This window comes from Rhinichthys klamathensis, unplaced genomic scaffold (assembly GCF_029890125.1).
Source record: "Rhinichthys klamathensis goyatoka isolate OS25496 unplaced genomic scaffold, OSU_Roscu_1.1 h1tg000398l_1, whole genome shotgun sequence".
Taxonomy (NCBI): domain Eukaryota; kingdom Metazoa; phylum Chordata; class Actinopteri; order Cypriniformes; family Leuciscidae; genus Rhinichthys; species Rhinichthys klamathensis.
The window spans coordinates 172,849-191,727 of NW_026606900.1; the positions used below are offsets into that span (position 1 = coordinate 172,849).

General features: G+C 37.5%; 2 protein-coding genes across 3 annotated transcripts in view; one reads left to right on the plus strand and one right to left on the minus strand.

The window, feature by feature from the left end:
* Window positions 1–18,879, minus strand: part of vcpip1 (valosin containing protein (p97)/p47 complex interacting protein 1) — a 290,019-nt gene that overhangs the window by 23,599 nt on the left and 247,541 nt on the right. The window lies entirely within an intron of this gene.
* The window catches only part of dip2cb (disco-interacting protein 2 homolog Cb), a 39,500-nt gene that overhangs the window by 12,728 nt on the left and 7,893 nt on the right, over window positions 1–18,879 (plus strand). For both annotated transcript variants that reach the window (XM_056234533.1, XM_056234534.1), the window contains exons 2-28: window positions 948–1,019; window positions 1,101–1,205; window positions 2,375–2,500; window positions 2,594–2,773; window positions 3,209–3,343; window positions 3,933–4,070; window positions 4,292–4,411; window positions 4,856–5,053; window positions 5,145–5,236; window positions 8,496–8,606; window positions 8,754–8,877; window positions 9,022–9,131; window positions 10,009–10,111; window positions 10,265–10,329; window positions 10,448–10,541; window positions 10,757–10,876; window positions 11,016–11,130; window positions 13,017–13,156; window positions 13,335–13,471; window positions 14,398–14,606; window positions 14,699–14,813; window positions 15,608–15,809; window positions 15,904–16,004; window positions 16,843–16,923; window positions 17,081–17,204; window positions 18,489–18,610; window positions 18,754–18,865. In XM_056234533.1, the coding sequence (XP_056090508.1) occupies window positions 948–1,019; window positions 1,101–1,205; window positions 2,375–2,500; window positions 2,594–2,773; window positions 3,209–3,343; window positions 3,933–4,070; window positions 4,292–4,411; window positions 4,856–5,053; window positions 5,145–5,236; window positions 8,496–8,606; window positions 8,754–8,877; window positions 9,022–9,131; window positions 10,009–10,111; window positions 10,265–10,329; window positions 10,448–10,541; window positions 10,757–10,876; window positions 11,016–11,130; window positions 13,017–13,156; window positions 13,335–13,471; window positions 14,398–14,606; window positions 14,699–14,813; window positions 15,608–15,809; window positions 15,904–16,004; window positions 16,843–16,923; window positions 17,081–17,204; window positions 18,489–18,610; window positions 18,754–18,865 (3,351 nt within the window). The remainder of the gene's footprint in view (window positions 1–947; window positions 1,020–1,100; window positions 1,206–2,374; window positions 2,501–2,593; window positions 2,774–3,208; window positions 3,344–3,932; window positions 4,071–4,291; window positions 4,412–4,855; window positions 5,054–5,144; window positions 5,237–8,495; window positions 8,607–8,753; window positions 8,878–9,021; window positions 9,132–10,008; window positions 10,112–10,264; window positions 10,330–10,447; window positions 10,542–10,756; window positions 10,877–11,015; window positions 11,131–13,016; window positions 13,157–13,334; window positions 13,472–14,397; window positions 14,607–14,698; window positions 14,814–15,607; window positions 15,810–15,903; window positions 16,005–16,842; window positions 16,924–17,080; window positions 17,205–18,488; window positions 18,611–18,753; window positions 18,866–18,879) is intronic.

Consider the following 18,879-nt stretch of genomic DNA (forward strand, 5'->3'; position numbering starts at 1 on the left):
ATCAGCCACTAACTCAGTCAACACAGAGTCATTCGGGAAAAGAGTTTAAAATATTAATTTTGAGAAGCATTTCGCTTATCGGTAACTCCACTGTGTATTCTGTGTTGATTTTCTGAGATTACATTATAATGTAATGTTATACAGCTGCATTGCACACCGAGGTCTATAGGGGTATTAAGTTACACTTCATGACTCGCCTTTTGAATAATCATATTACTATCCCTTTTCATTTACACTTGCGGTCACATAAATGCCTCTCTTAGGGTTGCATGATTTTTTTGGGAGAAAAAAGCAAATTGTTGTTGTGATTTAAAATACAATACGATTATATATTAATAATAATAATAATAATAATAAAAGTGCTATAATAATAAAAAGAAAAAATATTTTTAAATTAGTATTATTACTATTTTTATTTTTTATATTTCACATAAAAAAAATTGTATTTAAGATTAATTATATAATAATAGTAATAATAATTGTGTTTTACAGTACAACTGTAAAATTGCAATATTTATATTTATGGCTATCTAATTTTTTTCATGTTCAAACCTTAAACCATCAAGCCGTGGCTTATAATCACACTATGCCATATTGTAGTTATATTTCGATTAATCATGAAGCCCTCTTCAATATTCCTCTGGTATTTGGAAATATGACAGAATTCACTTCTGTGATGACACCAATTAGTGCAAGACGGTTACATTTTCTGTTGAACGCCCTCTCAAGCCCATTTGTTAAGTGTTTGAGGTTCGCTGATGCTCCATCCATGTTGTGTAAAACCAACTTCTGAAGTGATTGATTGGCTATCCATCTTAAATTCATCTTGGAGGGCATTTTTATCCGCCTTCTAGGTCCATGAGGAACTGCAGTGCCTGATGAAAAGCTTCAATGATGGCAAATTTGGCAATTTAGTTTGGTTAATGGTTACCTTTTCTTTTTTTCAGGTGACATCACGCAGAAAGGCTACGAGAAGAAAAGATCCAAACTTTTACAAGTTTACCTACCTCAAACACCAGGTAACACGCATACCTTACTTTACACAGCAGCCTAGTGTTTATTGTGTTTTGGCTACAGTTGTCCCTCTGTGTTTACTGTAGGGGCAGAACGCCGCATCCCTGTCACACCATCTTCATCGTCTTCCTCATCCTCCCGTTACCAGCGGCGACGGTCCACTGGCTCAAGGGATGAACGTTACCGCTCAGGTGAGCTAGAAGACTCAGATTTACACAGACACACAATCTGATTTTCAGGAGACATAATGCTAACTCTTGAGGCAAAATTGCCACCAAAATGAATAAAAAGGTCCTAAATGAGTTATTGTTTTTTATAATACAATATAGTTAAGCAATATCACACTAGCAAGAGGTTGTTTTTTTCTGAATAGAAGCGCAATTGAAAATGATATTGATTTTAAACAACTGTTCAATAAACAAGAGGTTATTTTTAAGTGACTTACATTTTAGACACAATGTTGTTAATATTGTCATTTATCAATGAATGAATCCACATTTTTGAACGAATTGGTCTAATGAAAGATTCAGTTATTCTCTCATAAAGACAGTGACTTGCTCTGTTCCTGAATGAACCAGTTGTTTGAACAAATACCAGCGGTTTTAGTTTCATATTTAAAAGTTAATTTTAATTTCTATATTAAATGTATATTTAAATGATTAATCTCATAACAATTTATGCAGTTTACATTTGCATATGCAGTTGTAATGGCAATTTCTTAATTTTAATCAAATTCAATAAGAATCATATTTAATTTATTGATTAAATGTAAGCATTTGACATAAAAGGTGATGCATACATTCAATGAGGTTTGAAAAATATTGTCCTTTATAAAGGTATAAATCACCCTGAAAGTCAATTTAAGAGAACAAAATTGCCCCTTAATGGAAACATTAATTTCTGTTTCTGAATTACGTTGATTTTTATAAACTGTATGTTAATAAAATACTGTTTATTTAATATATATTAAAACAAAACTGTATACACAATAAAAATCTAAATAAAATTCCAAAAATAAATATGAATAAACATCTTTAAAGACTTTTTGTTTTGTTTTGTTTTTTGCATCTTTTGTAATAAATACATTTTAGAAGGCTGTCATGTATCTTCAGCATTGCAGAACATGTGGTTGGGTTTAGATGTAATCTGTGCCAGTGGTATTATTTCCTATATGGATAAACCACTGAATAAATAATCTCCCTAAATAAATCTCAGAACGGGCTAGAAAAAGAGCAACTCTACTGAACTTTATTCCACACACACATACATAAACATAAGAAGCTTTTCAGCATGATGCACTGTAAATGTACGTATAAACTCTCTCTCTCTCTCTCTCTCTCTCTCTCTCTCTCTCTCTCAGATGTTCACACAGAAGCTGTTCAGGCTGCGCTGGAGCGACACAGTGAGAGAAAGATGGCTGTGCTGTTGCCATCCAAGCGGCGGTCGCTCATCGGTCAAACCTCCATGGACACATACACACCTCCAGGTGTGTGGATGTGCATGTGCATGTGTTTGTGTGTGTGAGAGCCGGTGAGTAAGTGTGTGTGTGAGACCGTTCTCTCTCTGTGTGTCTCTCCAGACTCGTCCTCTGGCTCTGACGCTGAGGGGTCTCTGGGGAGGGCGGGAGGTGTGAGCGTGGACTCCTGGATCAGCAGAGCTCTCCATGGCTCACCTTCAACATCATCGTCATCGTCGTCGCACAGCAACAGCTCTGCCAATGCAGCCCGACTCGCAGAGACCAACATGCACTCATACGGCCGTAAGAATGCATGCATATTTACTCACATGGCAGCAAATAAACACAGATACTGTCATGTGATAAATTGTCAACCAACTCCAATTTTGCCTTCACCAATATCTGGCACAGATTGAATATTGTTGCAAGCATATAGACAGGAAAAACAAGCCAATCAGCTCCTCATGCTAAACTCAATTCATGTAACAAAAATTATTTATTTATTTATTTATTTTATATCTGATCTGGGTCTCTTTCATTTTGGGAACTTCATTCCCTTATCAAGATCATCTCACTTCAGCCAGTTGGCTTCTCATGCTCAACTAAGTTCAGCCAATCAAATCTTTGCGCTCAACTCAATTTAGACAATCTGTTCAATTTGCCTAACCGATTTCAGCCAATCAGCTATAGAATGCTATAATTTAGCCTTCTGTTCTCTCCTTCAATTTCTCCCCTCAGTTGGCCCGATATCTCATCTGTCTCTGAAAAGGCGGGGATTAAGAGAAATGGGTGTTTCTGCTGAGAATGGAATAGTTGGCAGGCACTCCAATGACTACCAATCAGATCGGCCATGGTCGTCTCTGGATTCTGAGGGTCAGTATTTCATGCTTCTTTTTGGCCGAAGACTTGTCATTTTGTTCACACAAAAATGAAATGCTGCCATTATTTACTCACTCATGTTGTTCCAAAACTGTATGACTTACTTTCTTCTGTGGATTATAAAAGATTTTGAGAAATGTCTCAAGGCAGTTGGCTCCAATGTTGTTTGGTTCCCAGCGTTTTTCAGAATATCTCCATTTATGTTCTACAGAGGAATAAAATCATACAGATTTGGAACAACATGAGGGTAAGTAAATGATGACCGCATTTTCATTTTTGTGTGAACTATCCCTTTAAGATCACAGCACACAAAAGGTTCAATTTGGTGTGTGTGCATTTACATTTGGGCCCACTTGTGTATTTTATCAACATATTATATATCAATGTCAATAATGGCCTTTGATTCTAGTTAAAAGCTTTTCCTCCACAGCACTGTTTGATATGTATACACTTTTGTTTTGTTTTATCTGCATGCACTTTTGCATCTCACTGATAATAGACCATCACATTTATTGGGGTAAATGATCCGTTGTGCTGTATTTTACTATACTGATGAGTTAACCTGTTTGTTTGTGTACTGCAGACAGTCTGTCGGCCCCTCCTGACATCACCAGCTACATGCCAGACCCCGCCCCCATTTTTTTTCAACGCCCACAGGTCGCCATGATAACCAGGGCCCCGCCCAAATATGGCAATGCTGAGCTGATGGAGACAGGAGATGGTGAGTGTGTGTGTCCAGAGGTCTGTTTTTTAAATGTGTATTTATACCGAACTGATCAAGTTTGGTATCTATTTGTTGTATTTTTAAACTTTATTCTGTGTGCATGGAATTAAATGAGTTTAAAATTACAAAACAAATACTATTTAATCAATGTGTTTTCTCATTCTCACTATTGTGAGAATTTGTATTTGTAGTGTAATTGCAAATGTGCGTAAATGTAGGTGTGCCTGTCAGTAGCCGAGTGTCGGCAAAGATCCAGCAGCTGGTTAATACACTGAAGCGACCCAGGCGAAGACCCCTGAGAGAATTCTTTGTGGAGGACTTTGAAGAACTTCTTGAAGGTTAAAATGTTTCTACTATCTTTGTGCCTAATTGTTTGATTTCAAAGATGAATATAACTGTATAACTGTTAGTATTATAAATATAGATGTTTAAATACCCACCCTGCACCAGTTCACAGAAACACTTCTTACACTTCCATAGTAGCTATAGGCCAAAGGTCTTGAAATTCATTACTCTCAGATTAAACGCTCCACACCCTGCACAGAACAAGTTAATTTGATCTAGCTATTTTTGCTGAGATCCAGATGAAGTGCTTAAAGGGATAGTTCACAGAGAAATTAAAATCCTGTCATCATTTACTCACCCTTGTGTTGTCTTGATGTCATGATGATCTCATGAGCAAATGATGACAATTTTATGGAAGAAGAATTTTTTAGGTAAACATGGGTCTCCTCAACATGCAAATGCTTTGCTAACCTTATCTGAACATTTGCCATGTGCAGTGCAACAGCCTGATCCCTCTCTGCCACGCCCAGAGGGGGCGGAGTCAACTCCCATACAAGGAGAAGATCTCATCGGACCCAAGAACTGCCCCTCCTCCCTGGAAGCAGCCCTTCTGCGCTGGGGAGCCATTGCACCCAAAGCCCCCTGTTTGACCACTACACACAGCAATGCCAAACAACCATACACGCTTACATATGGTACACACATATGTATTCATAGGCGCTCATTTGGTTTAATTCTGTTTGGTTGTGGATGCACGTTTATATCTCTTTGTTTATATGTTTGTAGGTAAGCTCTGGTCCAGGAGTTTGAAGCTGGCCTATAACCTGCTCCACAAACTGGGAACCAAACAAGAACCAATCATCCACACTGGAGACAGGGTAAGTGTGTGGTTAGTTTGTATTTATGCTTTGTCTTATGCACTCATCGGCCACTTTAATGTGTATACCTTGCTAGTACCGGGTTGGACCCCAATATTGTCTTCAGAACTGCCTTAAAGGTATTGTAGGTAGAAATTTTATAAAAAAATTTTTTTTCCAAATTTGTTTAAACTTTCTGTATATATCAATGCATAATTAAAATGTAAGTACTCTGAAAAAGAAAGTATAAAAATCGAGTGTCTGTAGACCTCTCACGACTGTTTTAAAGACAGCTCATTATTTCCATTCACTCCACCCCCTCCCTTCTGGGCTCCTTCCAAAGCCACGCCCCAAAAACACATGAACGCGCGACTCCGACCGCTGAGCTGAAGACGCATTATTTACCTGAGACGAGCGGAGAGGAAAGAGCGCAGTGCATGTAGTGACATCATGTCAGAATCACATGTAATAAAAAAATCGAACTTTATCATTATGTAGATAAACAAATAATTTTGTTTAATAATAATACTTACTATCAAGCTAGCATATTGATATTGGTAAAGTTTAAAATATATATTTATTGATTCGCTAACGAGCTAGTTATCTATAAGGCAAAGCTAAAAACAGGTTGCATGATACACGTTTTTCCATTGCCATCATTTACACTGTGATGAAGATGAATTTCGTGTAACATTCATAACATATATGGTGTTCTGCATGTAAGAGTTTCCATGATGAAAGCATTGTTGACTCTGATGAGGACTACACTCCAGAGACAAGTACCGCATCGTCAGCTCGAGGACAGATCCGGGGTCGAGGGCGAAGCAGAGGAGGTCGTCACACGGCGTCACTTTTCAGCCCCTTGAGGTCTCTCAGTTCTCGCCATCGCTGGAAAGCCACGCCGATATTGACACACGTTTTATTTCGTTGTTTATTCAAAGACTTTTTGTTCATTACCTTTTCTAGTAACGTTACGGTCTTCCTTTTTTTGCCTGGTTAAGGTTTGCCTTCGCGAACTGCATATGTGAATTTTGATTGGTCTTTCTCTGCCATTATTTTGCTATTCCTGGGTTCCGTGCCTCTTGAATTCCTCAAATCAAACGGATACGCGCAAGTGGTCAGGTCCTGTGTGGTAAAAGGGTGGTTGCCATGGTTGCGAGAGAGTGACAGTTGCCTAAGCCAATCCTTTGTTTCGTCCCGGAAGGAAATAATGAGCTGTGTTTAGTGCAGATTAAACGGTCTAGAGTCACTCGATTTTTATACTCTTTTTATCAGAGTACTTACATTTTAATTATGCATTGATATATACAGAAAGTTTAAACAAATTTGGAAAAAAGTTTATTTATAAAATTCCTGGCTACAATACCTTTAATTCTTCGTGGCATTGATTCAACAAGGTGCTGGAAACATTCCTCAGAGATTTTGGTCCATATTGACATGATAGCATCTAGGGCTGAGCGATTTTATCGATTCTGCGATATAAATCGATATTTTTTCTCCCAAGAAAGTATCGATTTTTAGGCCGCGAGTATCGATACATAAGTCCCATTCAAATCCCCCGTGTTAAACCCGTTCGCGTTGCATGAAGAGTGATTTGGTCAGCCAGCCGCTAGTGGCCAGCTGCGCGCGTGCATCGATATTGACGAAAATCCAGCTGTATTCAAACAACAACTTAGCTCTCCTTGTTGGCTAGGCTCCTTGCATGCTGGCTAGTAGCTTTTTTTAAAGCTGGGTCTCCGAAATTGACAGCGCTGTGTTGGACAGATTTGTGCAGCGGTGTTCCGTGAGTGAGAAAGTGCGCTAGGTACGGATGAGTGTGTGTGTGTGTGTGTGAGAGAGAGAGAGAGAGAGAGAGCGAGAGCGAGGTAGTGCTGCGTGAATGCGCTGCGGCGCTCTGCAATCAAATACGATTTTAAATAGGCTTAGTAAAAAAAAAAAAAATTTTTAAAAAATCGTATTCGGTGGTGGAAAACGCCGGCTTTAGGCGCATGGTGAACGCGATGGAGCCCCGCTATCCTATTCCAACCCGCGAACACCTCATCAAGGTTTGCATTCCCAGGCTGTACACTCAGGCAAGAGCACACGTCAAAGCTTCCCTGGCCAGCGCGGAGAGAGTTTCCCTGACGTGCGACGGCTTGACCTCGCGCACAACTGAAGCACGTCACATGTTCAGTGTCAAGCTAAAAAAGCTGTCAAAGAAAAGGCAGTGCAAAGAAACTGTTCACAACAGGCCACTTGCTGCACCTTTTAACTCTCCATTGAAAAGTAAATAAAGTGCAGTATTGCAATTAACAAAGGCTTATAAGCTACAGTTTGCACTGTTGTCTTTCAATAAATAGAACTAATTTTCTCTACACATATTTGATTCATTTTGTCCAGCATTTGCAAGCTGTACTCTCTGCCCAGTCAGAGACATATATTGTGTAAATGATGTTTTCAGTTTTCAGTTCAATTAATTCAATCCAAGTAAATGGAAGACTCACAAGATGTCACCAAAATCACTCTGTCCCCTTTAAATCTTTCAGAAAATGATGTAAGTGTATCGAATTATATCGAATCGTATCGTTGGCTGAATATCGTGATATATATCGTATCGTCAGCCGAATATCGTGTATCGTATCGTATCGTGAGATTAGTGTATCGCTACAGCCCTAATAGCATCACACAGTTGATGCAGATTTGTTGGCTGCACATCCATGATGGGAATCTCCCGTTCCACCACATCCCAATGCTCTATTGGATTGAAAAGTGACAGTAAAGACATTTTTAAAAAGTTATAAAAGATATCTATCAAGTAAATGCTGTTCTTTTGAATTTTCTATTTATTAAAGAATCTTGAAAAGTATCACACACATTTTTTCCACAAAAATATTAAGCAAATTTTTTCCAACATTGATAATAATAAGAAATGTTTCTTGAGCACCAAATCATCATGTTGGAATGATTTCTGAAGGATCATGTGACACTTAAGAGTTAAGACTAGAGTAATGATGCTGAAAATTCGGCTTTGCCATCACAGGAAAGAAATGACATTTTTAAAAATATATATATATATAAAAAAAAAAGTTACTTTATTTGTTTCTGTCAAATAAATGCTGCCTTGGTGAGCATAAGAGACTTCAAGTTTTTAAAAAAATCGTACTGACCCCAAACTTTTGAACAGTTGTGTATAATTTTAACATGTAACACTTTAAAGATAGTAATCAAATATAGACATTAATAATACAGACATATATTCAAGAACCGGTGAAGAATGAAGCCTGTGTATGTGTTACTGTAGGTAGCTTTGGTTTACCCCAATAATGACCCAGCAGCATTCATGGTGGCGTTTTATGGCTGTCTCTTGGCTGAAGTTGTTCCTGTCCCAATTGAAGTACCACTTACAAAGAAGGTAATTTCTACTGCAAAAAAAATGTCCAGCAATTATACATCAGGTTAGGCAGGACTGCACATATTCAGAAGATTTAATGAGTCATAATTAACCAAAATAACTTGTACAATTGCCTGAGGTGTGTCCTCCTGCTCTCTCCCCTCAAAGGATGCTGGTAGTCAACAAATTGGTTTCCTGTTGGGTAGCTGTGGGGTTGCCGTGGCGTTGACCAGCGATGCATGTCATAAAGGTCTTCTCAAGAGTGCTAGTGGTGATGTCACGCAGTTCAAAGGTCAGAGACATCATAATATTTGTTAGAACCGCCTGCACACAATTCTTCATAGAGGAACTTTATGTATTATAGATATATGTGTGTTTTTATCCTTACCTGTATGTGTGTGTGTGTGTGTGTGTGTGTGTGTGTGTGTGTGTTCAGGCTGGCCAAAGTTGCTCTGGGTGCTGACTGACACCAAACATTTATCTAAACCCCCACGAGAGTGGTTTCCTCTCATAAAAGACGCTAACAATGATACAGCGTACATAGAGGTAACATACCATTTATGATTGTGTGTCTAATTCATTTTGATTTTTATTTAATATAATATTTTATTGAATTTTCTATTCATCAAAGAATCCTGAAAAAAACAATCACAAAATTGTTTTCACAAAAATAATCGGTAGCAAAACTTTTGTCAACTTTGATAATAATAAGAAATTTTACTTGAGCACCACATCAGCATATTAGAATGATTTTTAAAGGATCATGTGACACTGCTGCATTTACATAGACCCTAATAATCCGATTGTAGTCAGACTACTAGCATAGTCAGAATAAAAAAGTAATATGTAACCATGTCCATCGGAATGAATTGGTGGATTGGTCGGATTGTTAAGGGGTGGTTTAAAACTTTTCTAATCTGATCGAGAGGGCATGTAAACTTGATCGGATTGAAAACCAAAACTGGAAAGTACTGCACTTGTGCAATGACATAGAAATGGCGTAATGACATATAACGCGAGGAACAAGCTGTTGTTGTTGTTGTTGAATGAAGTGTCATAAATGAGTCGTGTCATTCTAAAAATTCTCCTTCCAGTCATCGTCTCATCACTATTCCTTGTTTTGGACTATCCACAGACACCACGGCACAACGGTTCATGTGCTCGTCGTCTCCTAATTAGGACCCGATAAATATCAAGTCTGTTCTTTAAAACAAAGAAACAATTTTACTTAGGAGAAAAGTATGCGCAAACAGCGGGAAACTCTGTATATACGTGCAGTGTGCGCATGTCAAAATATTATTTCTGATTTGAAGCTTGTGACATATTCACCCACATGGTTTGGCGTGATTTGTAGGTCATTGGCAATACAATAATCTCATTGCATTTATAATGAGAGTGACCGTGTTTTGTGGTTGATTGGCAGTATAAGACCTGTAAGGATGGGAGTGTGTTGGGAATAACTGTGACAAGGATGGCAATGCTCAAACACTGCCAAACACTTACGCATACCTGCGGATACAGCGAGGGTAAGATACACACAGCTACATGTACAAAACACAATTACACAATTCTAATTCTTAAAGGGATATCAGCAGAAATATTTCATCATTTACTCAGCCTCATGGTTTTCCAAACCTGTATGACTTTATTTCTAAGTGGTTTGTGTTGGTGTGTTTCAGCTGAGACTGTGGTGAATGTGTTGGACTTTAAGAAAGGCATCGGCCTTTGGCACAGTGTTCAAACGGTAATATCAGTGACTCCGTTTATTGCATGTTGTCTTTTATCAGATGATTTTTGTAGCCTACACTTGATTTTTTTTTTTTTTTGAAAAAGTGATTTCTCTACCTTTTCTCTCTCTGTAGAGTGTGTTGAATATGTTACATGTTGTCAGTGTTCCATATGCACTTATGAAGGTGAATCCTCTGTCCTGGATCCAGAAAGTCTGTCAGTTCAAAGGTACACGCACGCACAGTCGCGCACACACACACATTGTACACATTTATGTGCTGACTTTTGGTCTCTGTGCTTTTTGGAGAGTTTTCCCATCTCCTACATGTTTAAAGATCATGTACAGTATCAAAAGCTAGGTCTGCTATATAACACAAATGCACACACAGTGTCACACATAATCATTCTTAATCAATAATTAGTTTCCTTCCATGTGTGTGCAGCTAAGGTGGCATGTGTAAAGAGTAGAGATCTACACTGGGCTCTAATGTCCCACAAAGAGCAGACTGACACCAACATGAGCTCACTGAGAATGCTGCTGATCGCTGATGGATCAAACCCCTGTGAGTGTGTTGTTAACAATGAATCAAACCCCCTTGTGTGTGTGTTAGTGTTGAATCAGAGCCTGTGAGTGTGTTACTTTGTGAATCAAGCCTTTACGTTAAGTGTATACAGTAATTCTCTCTGTCTTTTTTTTCCCAGGGTCCATATCCTCCTGTGACGCATTCCTAAACGTGTTCCAGAACATGGGCTTGAGGTCAGAGGTCATATGCCCGTGTGCTGGCTCCCCTGAGGCCTTAACTGTAGCTCTGAGGAGGTATAAATATACTCACACTCTCTTTGTCCTGGAGGCACACATGTGCAAACGTCATTTTTGTGCTCAGGAATCTGTTTTCAGTTTAAACACATTAAAATGGGAGGTTCTGTCTTTTGTGGTCACTCATTACAAACAACATAACCAGGCCTACGCACATTCATGCACACAGACACATAGAACTATTAAGAAATACATCTGAATTAGATTTTTATGTTATATGCAATGTTTGATTAAGAACCGAGCAGTTTTCACTTAATTCACTTTAATTGTGTTTGTGTGTGGTCTAAGTTTAAATACTGTTATCTTACAGGCAGACGGATATTACTCTCGCGTAGCCAGACTTTTCAATATCGCCATAAAGTCTGGTTCACATTGCCAAGAATTGCCTGAATAAACAAAAAAGGTCCGCCTGACCGACGTGTAAAGTTATCAGCCACTCTTCACTTTTATGTGTGCCATTTAGAGGGTGGTAAACCTGAAATCGGATACTACCCAAAGTGCAAAATGGAATATACAAAATGTGATCCCAGATATCTTAAATCTCTCAAACAAAACTGTTGAATGTCCCTTGAAGCGTTTATTAAGGCCTGTTCACACCAAGAACTATAACGATAACCTTATTAGTGTCCACTCCGACGCACAATATAGTTCTGTTTATTCTAACTTACTAGTTATGTCGTCGTCGCTCCAGTTATGTCATTTGCCACTTTAAATACTCAAGCTCTTTAAGGCATTATGGATTAGCTGTCATTGTTTTTATCGTTCATTAACTGTAAAAAAAAATCGTTCTGAAAGTGATTCCAACGATATCGTTCTTTGTGTCGTTAACGTTATAGTTGTGGTGTGGACTCTGCTATTCTTTTTTAGAACTATATCTTTATTGTTACTGTTATAGTTATTGTCCTTGGTCTGACTGTGTTCGGCCCTTTATAGTGACGTGGAAATTTGTCACTAGTAAAGATCTGCACACCCTGACTGTGTGCCATGATGCATCTTGGTTTATTTAAAGTTGTTTAAAAAGCACAGTGAAGATATCATAGAACCACAGGGACACTTATGGAGAGGCTCATCTGTCATTTTAGGTTTTTTTTTTTTTGCCTTGTAGTCTACCGTTAAAAAGTTTGGGGTAAGTACCATTTAAAAAGAAAGAAAGAAATTAATACTTTTATTTAGCAAGGATGCATTAAATTGATTGTAAGCACATTTATGATGTTGTTGTTTTTTTACTTTCTATTCATCAAAAAATCTTGAAAAAAATGTATTATGGTTTCCACAAAAATATTACGCAGCACAACAGTTTTCAACTTTGATAACAAATGTTTATTCATCACAAAATCAGCATATCAGAATGATTTCTGAAGGATCATGTGACACTGAAGTCTGGAGTAATGATGCTGCAAATTCTGGCATCACTGTAATACATTACATTTTAAAATATATTAAAACAGTTATTTTAAATTGTAATATTATTCCACAATAATACTTTTTACTGTATTTTTAATCAAATAAATGCAGCCTTGGTGAGCATTAGAGACTTATTTTAAAAGCATTTGCTCCAAACCTTTGAACCGCAATGTATGTTATAGTTGAATCTCATGGAAATACCATGTGTTACACTCTTTTGATGATGCATTCAATGAGATTTTTGTGGGTGCAGATGCAAGAATCTGGTGGTAAAACTGAACAATGGTACAGTAATGCTTGCACAAACCTTTCTTTAAGACTGGTTGTAGAGCTTTTGTAGCTCCAGGAAGCCAAACCACACAATTCCATATTGTTTATGAAATCTGGAAAATATTGTGTCTATGGTAACATAATATTCTAATAGTGATACATATGGACATGTTTATTCTTTCATTTGTTTGTATGCATGTGTTTTCTGTCAGGCCTCAGGAGGGCAGCTCTAAGCCAGCAGGCCGAGGGGTCCTGAGTATGACGAATCTGAGTCACGGGGTCATTAGAGTGGACACAGGAGAGAAGCTGTCTGTCCTCACCCTACAGGATGTGGGCACAGCCATGTCAGGAGGTACAGAGATTACGAGAACATGAACGAATGAACATCCCCAAAGCATTTAGATTCAGTTCCAACATCTACCTCATAAACCAGCCTAGAGCAGTTCAGCGCTGTTTTCCTCATGTGACCACAGACCTCATCAAACGACTTTATGGTTCTTGTAAAACTGACTTTTCTCCGTCTCTCTCAGCGTTGGTGTGCGTTGTTAAACTGGAAGGCGTTCCTCAGCTGTGTAAAACCGATGAGATTGGAGAGATCTGCGTGTCGTCTGTTGCCACAGGAACGTCATATTATGGGCTTACAGGAATGAGCAAGAACACATTTGAGGTGTGAAAATACACTATATTTCACTATGTTAATATATAAATATCATTGGGTCAGTGCATTCATTTTTTAAAGAAATTAATTATTTTATTCAGCAAGGATGCATTAAATTGATCAAAGTGACAGTACAGATATTTAGCATGTTACAAGAGATTTCTATTTCAAATAAATGTTATTCTTTTGCTATCAAAGAATCCTGAAACAATGTATCATGGTATCCACAAAAATATTAAGCAGCACAACTGTTTTTTTTTTTAACATTGACAATAATAAGAATTGTTTCTTGACCAGCGAATCAGCATATTAGAGTGATTTCTGAAGGATCATGTGACACTAAAGACATGAGTAATGATGCTAAAAATTCAGCTTCACGGGAATAAATTACATTTTAAAATATATTCAAATAGAAAACAGTTATTTTTAAGTGAAATAATCACAATATTACTGTTTTTACTGTATTGAATATATACATACCAAAATGTATATTTTTATTAAATGCTGTCTTGGTGAGCATTAGATACTTCTTTCAAAAACATCGAACAGTAGTGTAAAACATCTCACATTTTATGTGGTAAAGTTAAACTTTGCTGGATTTGTAGCTAGTTTTACATGGTCTCTACATGAATGAATTTGCCAGATGTTTTTGGTGATGCAAGTCATTTCCTGTTGTTTCCGGTCATTTTTAGAAATTAGTTGGTTCAAGCTGGTCTAGTTAGTTAATTACCTCGACTACCAGCTGGTGTACCCGTTTTCGACATGGTAGTCTATCTTGGACAAGATCGTTGGGGCTTATAGACAACCTTGGACCAACAAAAAGCTTGCAATGTTCCAATAACCAGACTGACCACCTTAAGATGGTGTGACCTTTTTTCTTGATTTTTTTTTTATGATACATTTTTGGTAAATATGTGTGTGTCTCTCTGGTGCAGGTGTGTCCAGTGGCATGTGACGGTGGTCTGGTCAGCGAGTGTGTGTTCGTGAGGTCGGGTCTGCTGGGGTTTGTGGGTCCGGGTGGGATGGTCTTCATCTCAGGTACGCTGGAAGGACTGATGCAGGTCGGGGGACGGAAACACAACGCTGATGACATCATCGCAACCGCTCTTGCTGTGGAGCCCATGAAGTTTATCTATAGAGGAAGGTATGTATGAAAATGGAGACCAAAACAATAACCAACCAGTACTACTCTAGACTGAGAGAATCTTGATTACAATGTGTCTGCTCACTGTGTAGGACGGTGGTGTTCTCAGTGACTGTATTGTATGATGAGAGGATTGTGCTGGTAGCAGAACAGAGACCAGATTCAACTGAAGAAGAGAGTTACCAGTGGATGAGCCGAGTGTTGCAGGTATACACACACTTTGGATCGAGGCTCACAGTTTGCATTTTTTTAAAGAAATGCTTTTCTTTACTCTCTATACTTTCAATACTCTCAATGGTGCATTAAATTGATCCAGTAAAGACTTTTACGTCATTACAGAAATTTCTATTTCAAATAAATGATGTTCTTTTGAATTTTGTACCAATCAAAGAATCCGGAAAACATTTTTTCACGGATTCCACAAAAATATTAGGCAGCATGACTGTTTTCAACATTGATGATAATAATAAGAAATGTTTATTGAGCACCAAATCAGTGTATTAGAATGATTTCTGAAGGATCATGTGACACTGAAGACTGGAGTAATGATGCTGAAAATTCAGCTTCATGGTAATAAATTATACTTTAAGATATATTAAAATAGAAAACAGTTATTTTAAATTGTAGTGATATTTTACAATAGTACAATTTTACTGTATTTTTTTATAAATAAGTCTTTAGTCATTTTCAAGAAACTGCTTCTTTTTCATCAACATTTGACCCATTAATACTAACACTTTCTATCTATATATTTATTTCTATTAAAAAAATAAACAAACCTTGCTACATGTACTGTGCTAGAGTAACTAGGACTTGTCATGGCACTTGCATATTGTCGCGCTATTGTTGGTTTAACTGCTTCTATCGTTCTCCTCATTTCCTTTGGATAAAAGCGTCTGCTAAATGATTAAATGTAAATGTAAATTTTTGTTTATAAGTATAATTAAGGTCTTCAACAATTAATAATAAAGAGTTCTCTGACCAAACCTGTCTGTGTTTAGGCTATAGATGGTATTCATCAGGTGGGGGTCTACTGTCTGGCATTGGTTCCTGCCAACACCCTCCCCAAAACCCCTCTGGGTGGAATCCACCTGTCTGAGACTAAACAGCTGTTTCTGGAGGGGGCGCTACACCCCTGCAGCATCCTCATGTGTCCTCACTCCTGCATCACCAACCTGCCCAAACCCAGACAGAAGCAACCAGGTGCACAAGCCCTTGTGTGTGTTATAGAGCATGATGTGTTTGTGTTACATAGAGAGTGTTGTGTAAATATCGTGTGTGTGTGTGTTTGTTGCAGAGGTGGGTCCTGCCTCTGTGATGGTGGGGAATCTCGTCGCAGGAAAACGAATGGCTCAGGCCAGCGGACGAGACCTGAGTCACATGGAGGACAATGAGCAGGTAAATTCAGAGTTTGTGTGTTAAGATCTCTTAGGGTTGAACAGTTAAACAGAATAAAATCAAAATTGCTATAATAATGGCTGTGATCTAATAAAAAAAAAAAAAGAAATCGATGTGCTGCGTGTTACTGAGTGAAGCGCAGCACTGTGTTTATTTACATGCAAGCAGCTCATGATCCAGTATTTTACGTGTCTCAGAGCACCTCGGTTTGCAGTAAATGCTGCTCCACATGAAATCATCTCAGCATCTGATATACTCTTTTTTTTTTTTTCGCTTAGGGGTAAAAAGAAGTTTGAAATACGCTTGCAGTGGTTTACTGTTAGCAAACATCCCAACTTCACCCACGCTTCTGGGAGTGTCGTTTAGATGAATATGTAGATATGTGCTGCACGCTTTCCTTTCAATAACAAAATAAACACAACAAAAATGACAGCGGTGTACAGTTGTACTGTCAAATAAAATTATTATCGATGTTTTACTTAATAAAAATACTTAATTGTTATTTAATAATGATAGCAATAATAATTGTATAATTATATAGAGATATATTCTCTCTTTTTGGGGGCCAAATTGTGCAGCCCTACAGCAAACCTGGAGCTATTTAAAATATTTAAAAAAATCACATTTTAAATCAAAATCTCAATATTTATCTGAAAATCACAGACTTTTCCCATATCGTGCATTTCTAAGATCCCTGTAGATGGGAAGATAAGAGACAAAAATTGACTTCAAATGACTTCCTAAAGGAAACCTTTACACACAAGCATTTTATTGGGCGTATGTGTGTGTGAGTGTGTCTATCACTTGGACTGATTATTCTTTCTCTTATGTGTTCTAGTTTCTCTTTCTGTCGGAGGTGCTGCAGTGGAGAGCTCAGACAACACCTGACCACATACTGTACACGCTCATTAACTCAAGGGTAACACACACATATTGCTTTTCTCATTTCCCTCAGCAGTGTGTTTAGAAAATGATTAAAATCAGGAGCCTTTCTGACCTCCATATGATTTCCGGTGTGGCATTGTGTTTCTATAAATGTGTGTGTGTGTGTGTGTGTGTGCGCGCGTATGTTTCAGGGTGCAATAGGAAGCTCTCTGACCTGTCTTCAGCTTCACAAGAGAGCTGAGAAAATTGCCACTATGCTGTATGAAAGAGGACAGCTAAGAGATGGAGACCATGTAGCGTTAGTGTATCCACCAGGTAAGCACACACGTACACACACCTGTTAACTTTCTTGATTTGAATGAATACAAAGTTCAAAAGTCGTATTTTGCCCTTACACAAATCAAGGCCTTAAAAATGTCTTAAATCAGAGCTGATAGTCTAAAATTCATGAAGTCATGGCATTAAATGTTGCATGCATTGCAAAAAATGACAAATTTCCTCAGTACTTTTGTCTTGTTTTTCAAGACAAATATCTAAATATCTTTAAATCAAGATACATTTACTTGAGATGCAAATTTAAAATCTTAAAATTTAACATGAAGTGAGTGTATGATTAAAACACTAACTAACATCTGTCAATGAGTTATCAAAACTTCCCTTTGAATTAAGTTTTTTTTCTTTCCCATTGGCACTCAAGTAAATGCATCTTGATTTAAGAATCTTTAGACATTTGCACTGGAAAACAAGATAAAAATACTGAGGAAGAACTTACAAATCAGAAGGTACAGTAAAAGATACATATCCTAGTAGTCTTTTTATTTTTGTTTGAAAAATTAATTAAAAATTAATGAATATCTGTTGTAAGTTGTATTTTCAAACTCTGAAGTGTTGCTAATACAACTCATTGTGTTTCTCCCTAGACATTTACATTTAGAGAACATATTTATGTATTGTTCAATTTATTCATTTACTTGGTCTTAAAAAAGTCTTTAAAAAGTCTTACATTTACCTTCATAAAACCTGCATAACCCCTGTTGATTGCATGATGTGCAAATCTAATATTTGCTGTGAAAAGCTCCCAAATGAAGATATTTTAAAGACAAAGGCACTGAACATTCTCTAAAGTTTGCCAATAAATCTGCAGGTTGCAATAATACATATGTGCCTTTATTTCAGCCAAATTAAGCTGTACATAAATGATCCGATTTTTTTGTTGTCTGAGCACCAGTTAATAAACTTCCCACGAGCGATGTAGATTATTCATTTTTGTACTGAACTCTGGTTCAGGGTAGAAATCACATATGTTGTAGTTTTCCTGTGGTGCTAATTGTAGCATTTCATGAAATCCGATCAGCTACAGCAGACGGTCCTGTTCTTTATATCACACTCAAGAGTCATTCACACTCCAAATAAATCTGTAGAGAAATCACATCACATTTGCTTTATGAAACATTTGATTAAATGAAAATATCACATTACAGTTAAATAAGTCATAAATGAGAATGAGTAAATGTGCACTGGTTGAATTTTCAGCTTTTTGTTACAGATGTAGTTTCATTTCATGAAGATTAATATCTGTGTGCATTTTTTTTGTTTCAGGTCTAGATCTGATCGCTGCATTTTACGGCTGTCTGTATGCAGGCTGTATTCCTATAACTGTACGACCACCTCACCCTCAGAATATCCCCACTACACTACCTACAGTTAAAATGATCCTAGAGGTAAGTACGCACCTCTGTCGTGAATTAAATTATTAGAGATATCTTAATAACTTAATAGTGATGTGATGTATTATAGTACGAGACCACACATCAGCTTTCGAAACACTACCATTTTTAATGAATTAAAATGTTGGTGTGTGCAGGTGAGTCGTTCAGTGTGTGTTATGACCTCCCAAGCCATCTCTAAACTTCTGAGGTCCAGAGATGCGTCAGTGGCTGTGGACTTTAAACTATGGCCACCTATCCTGGAAACAGGTAAGTTTCGCAAA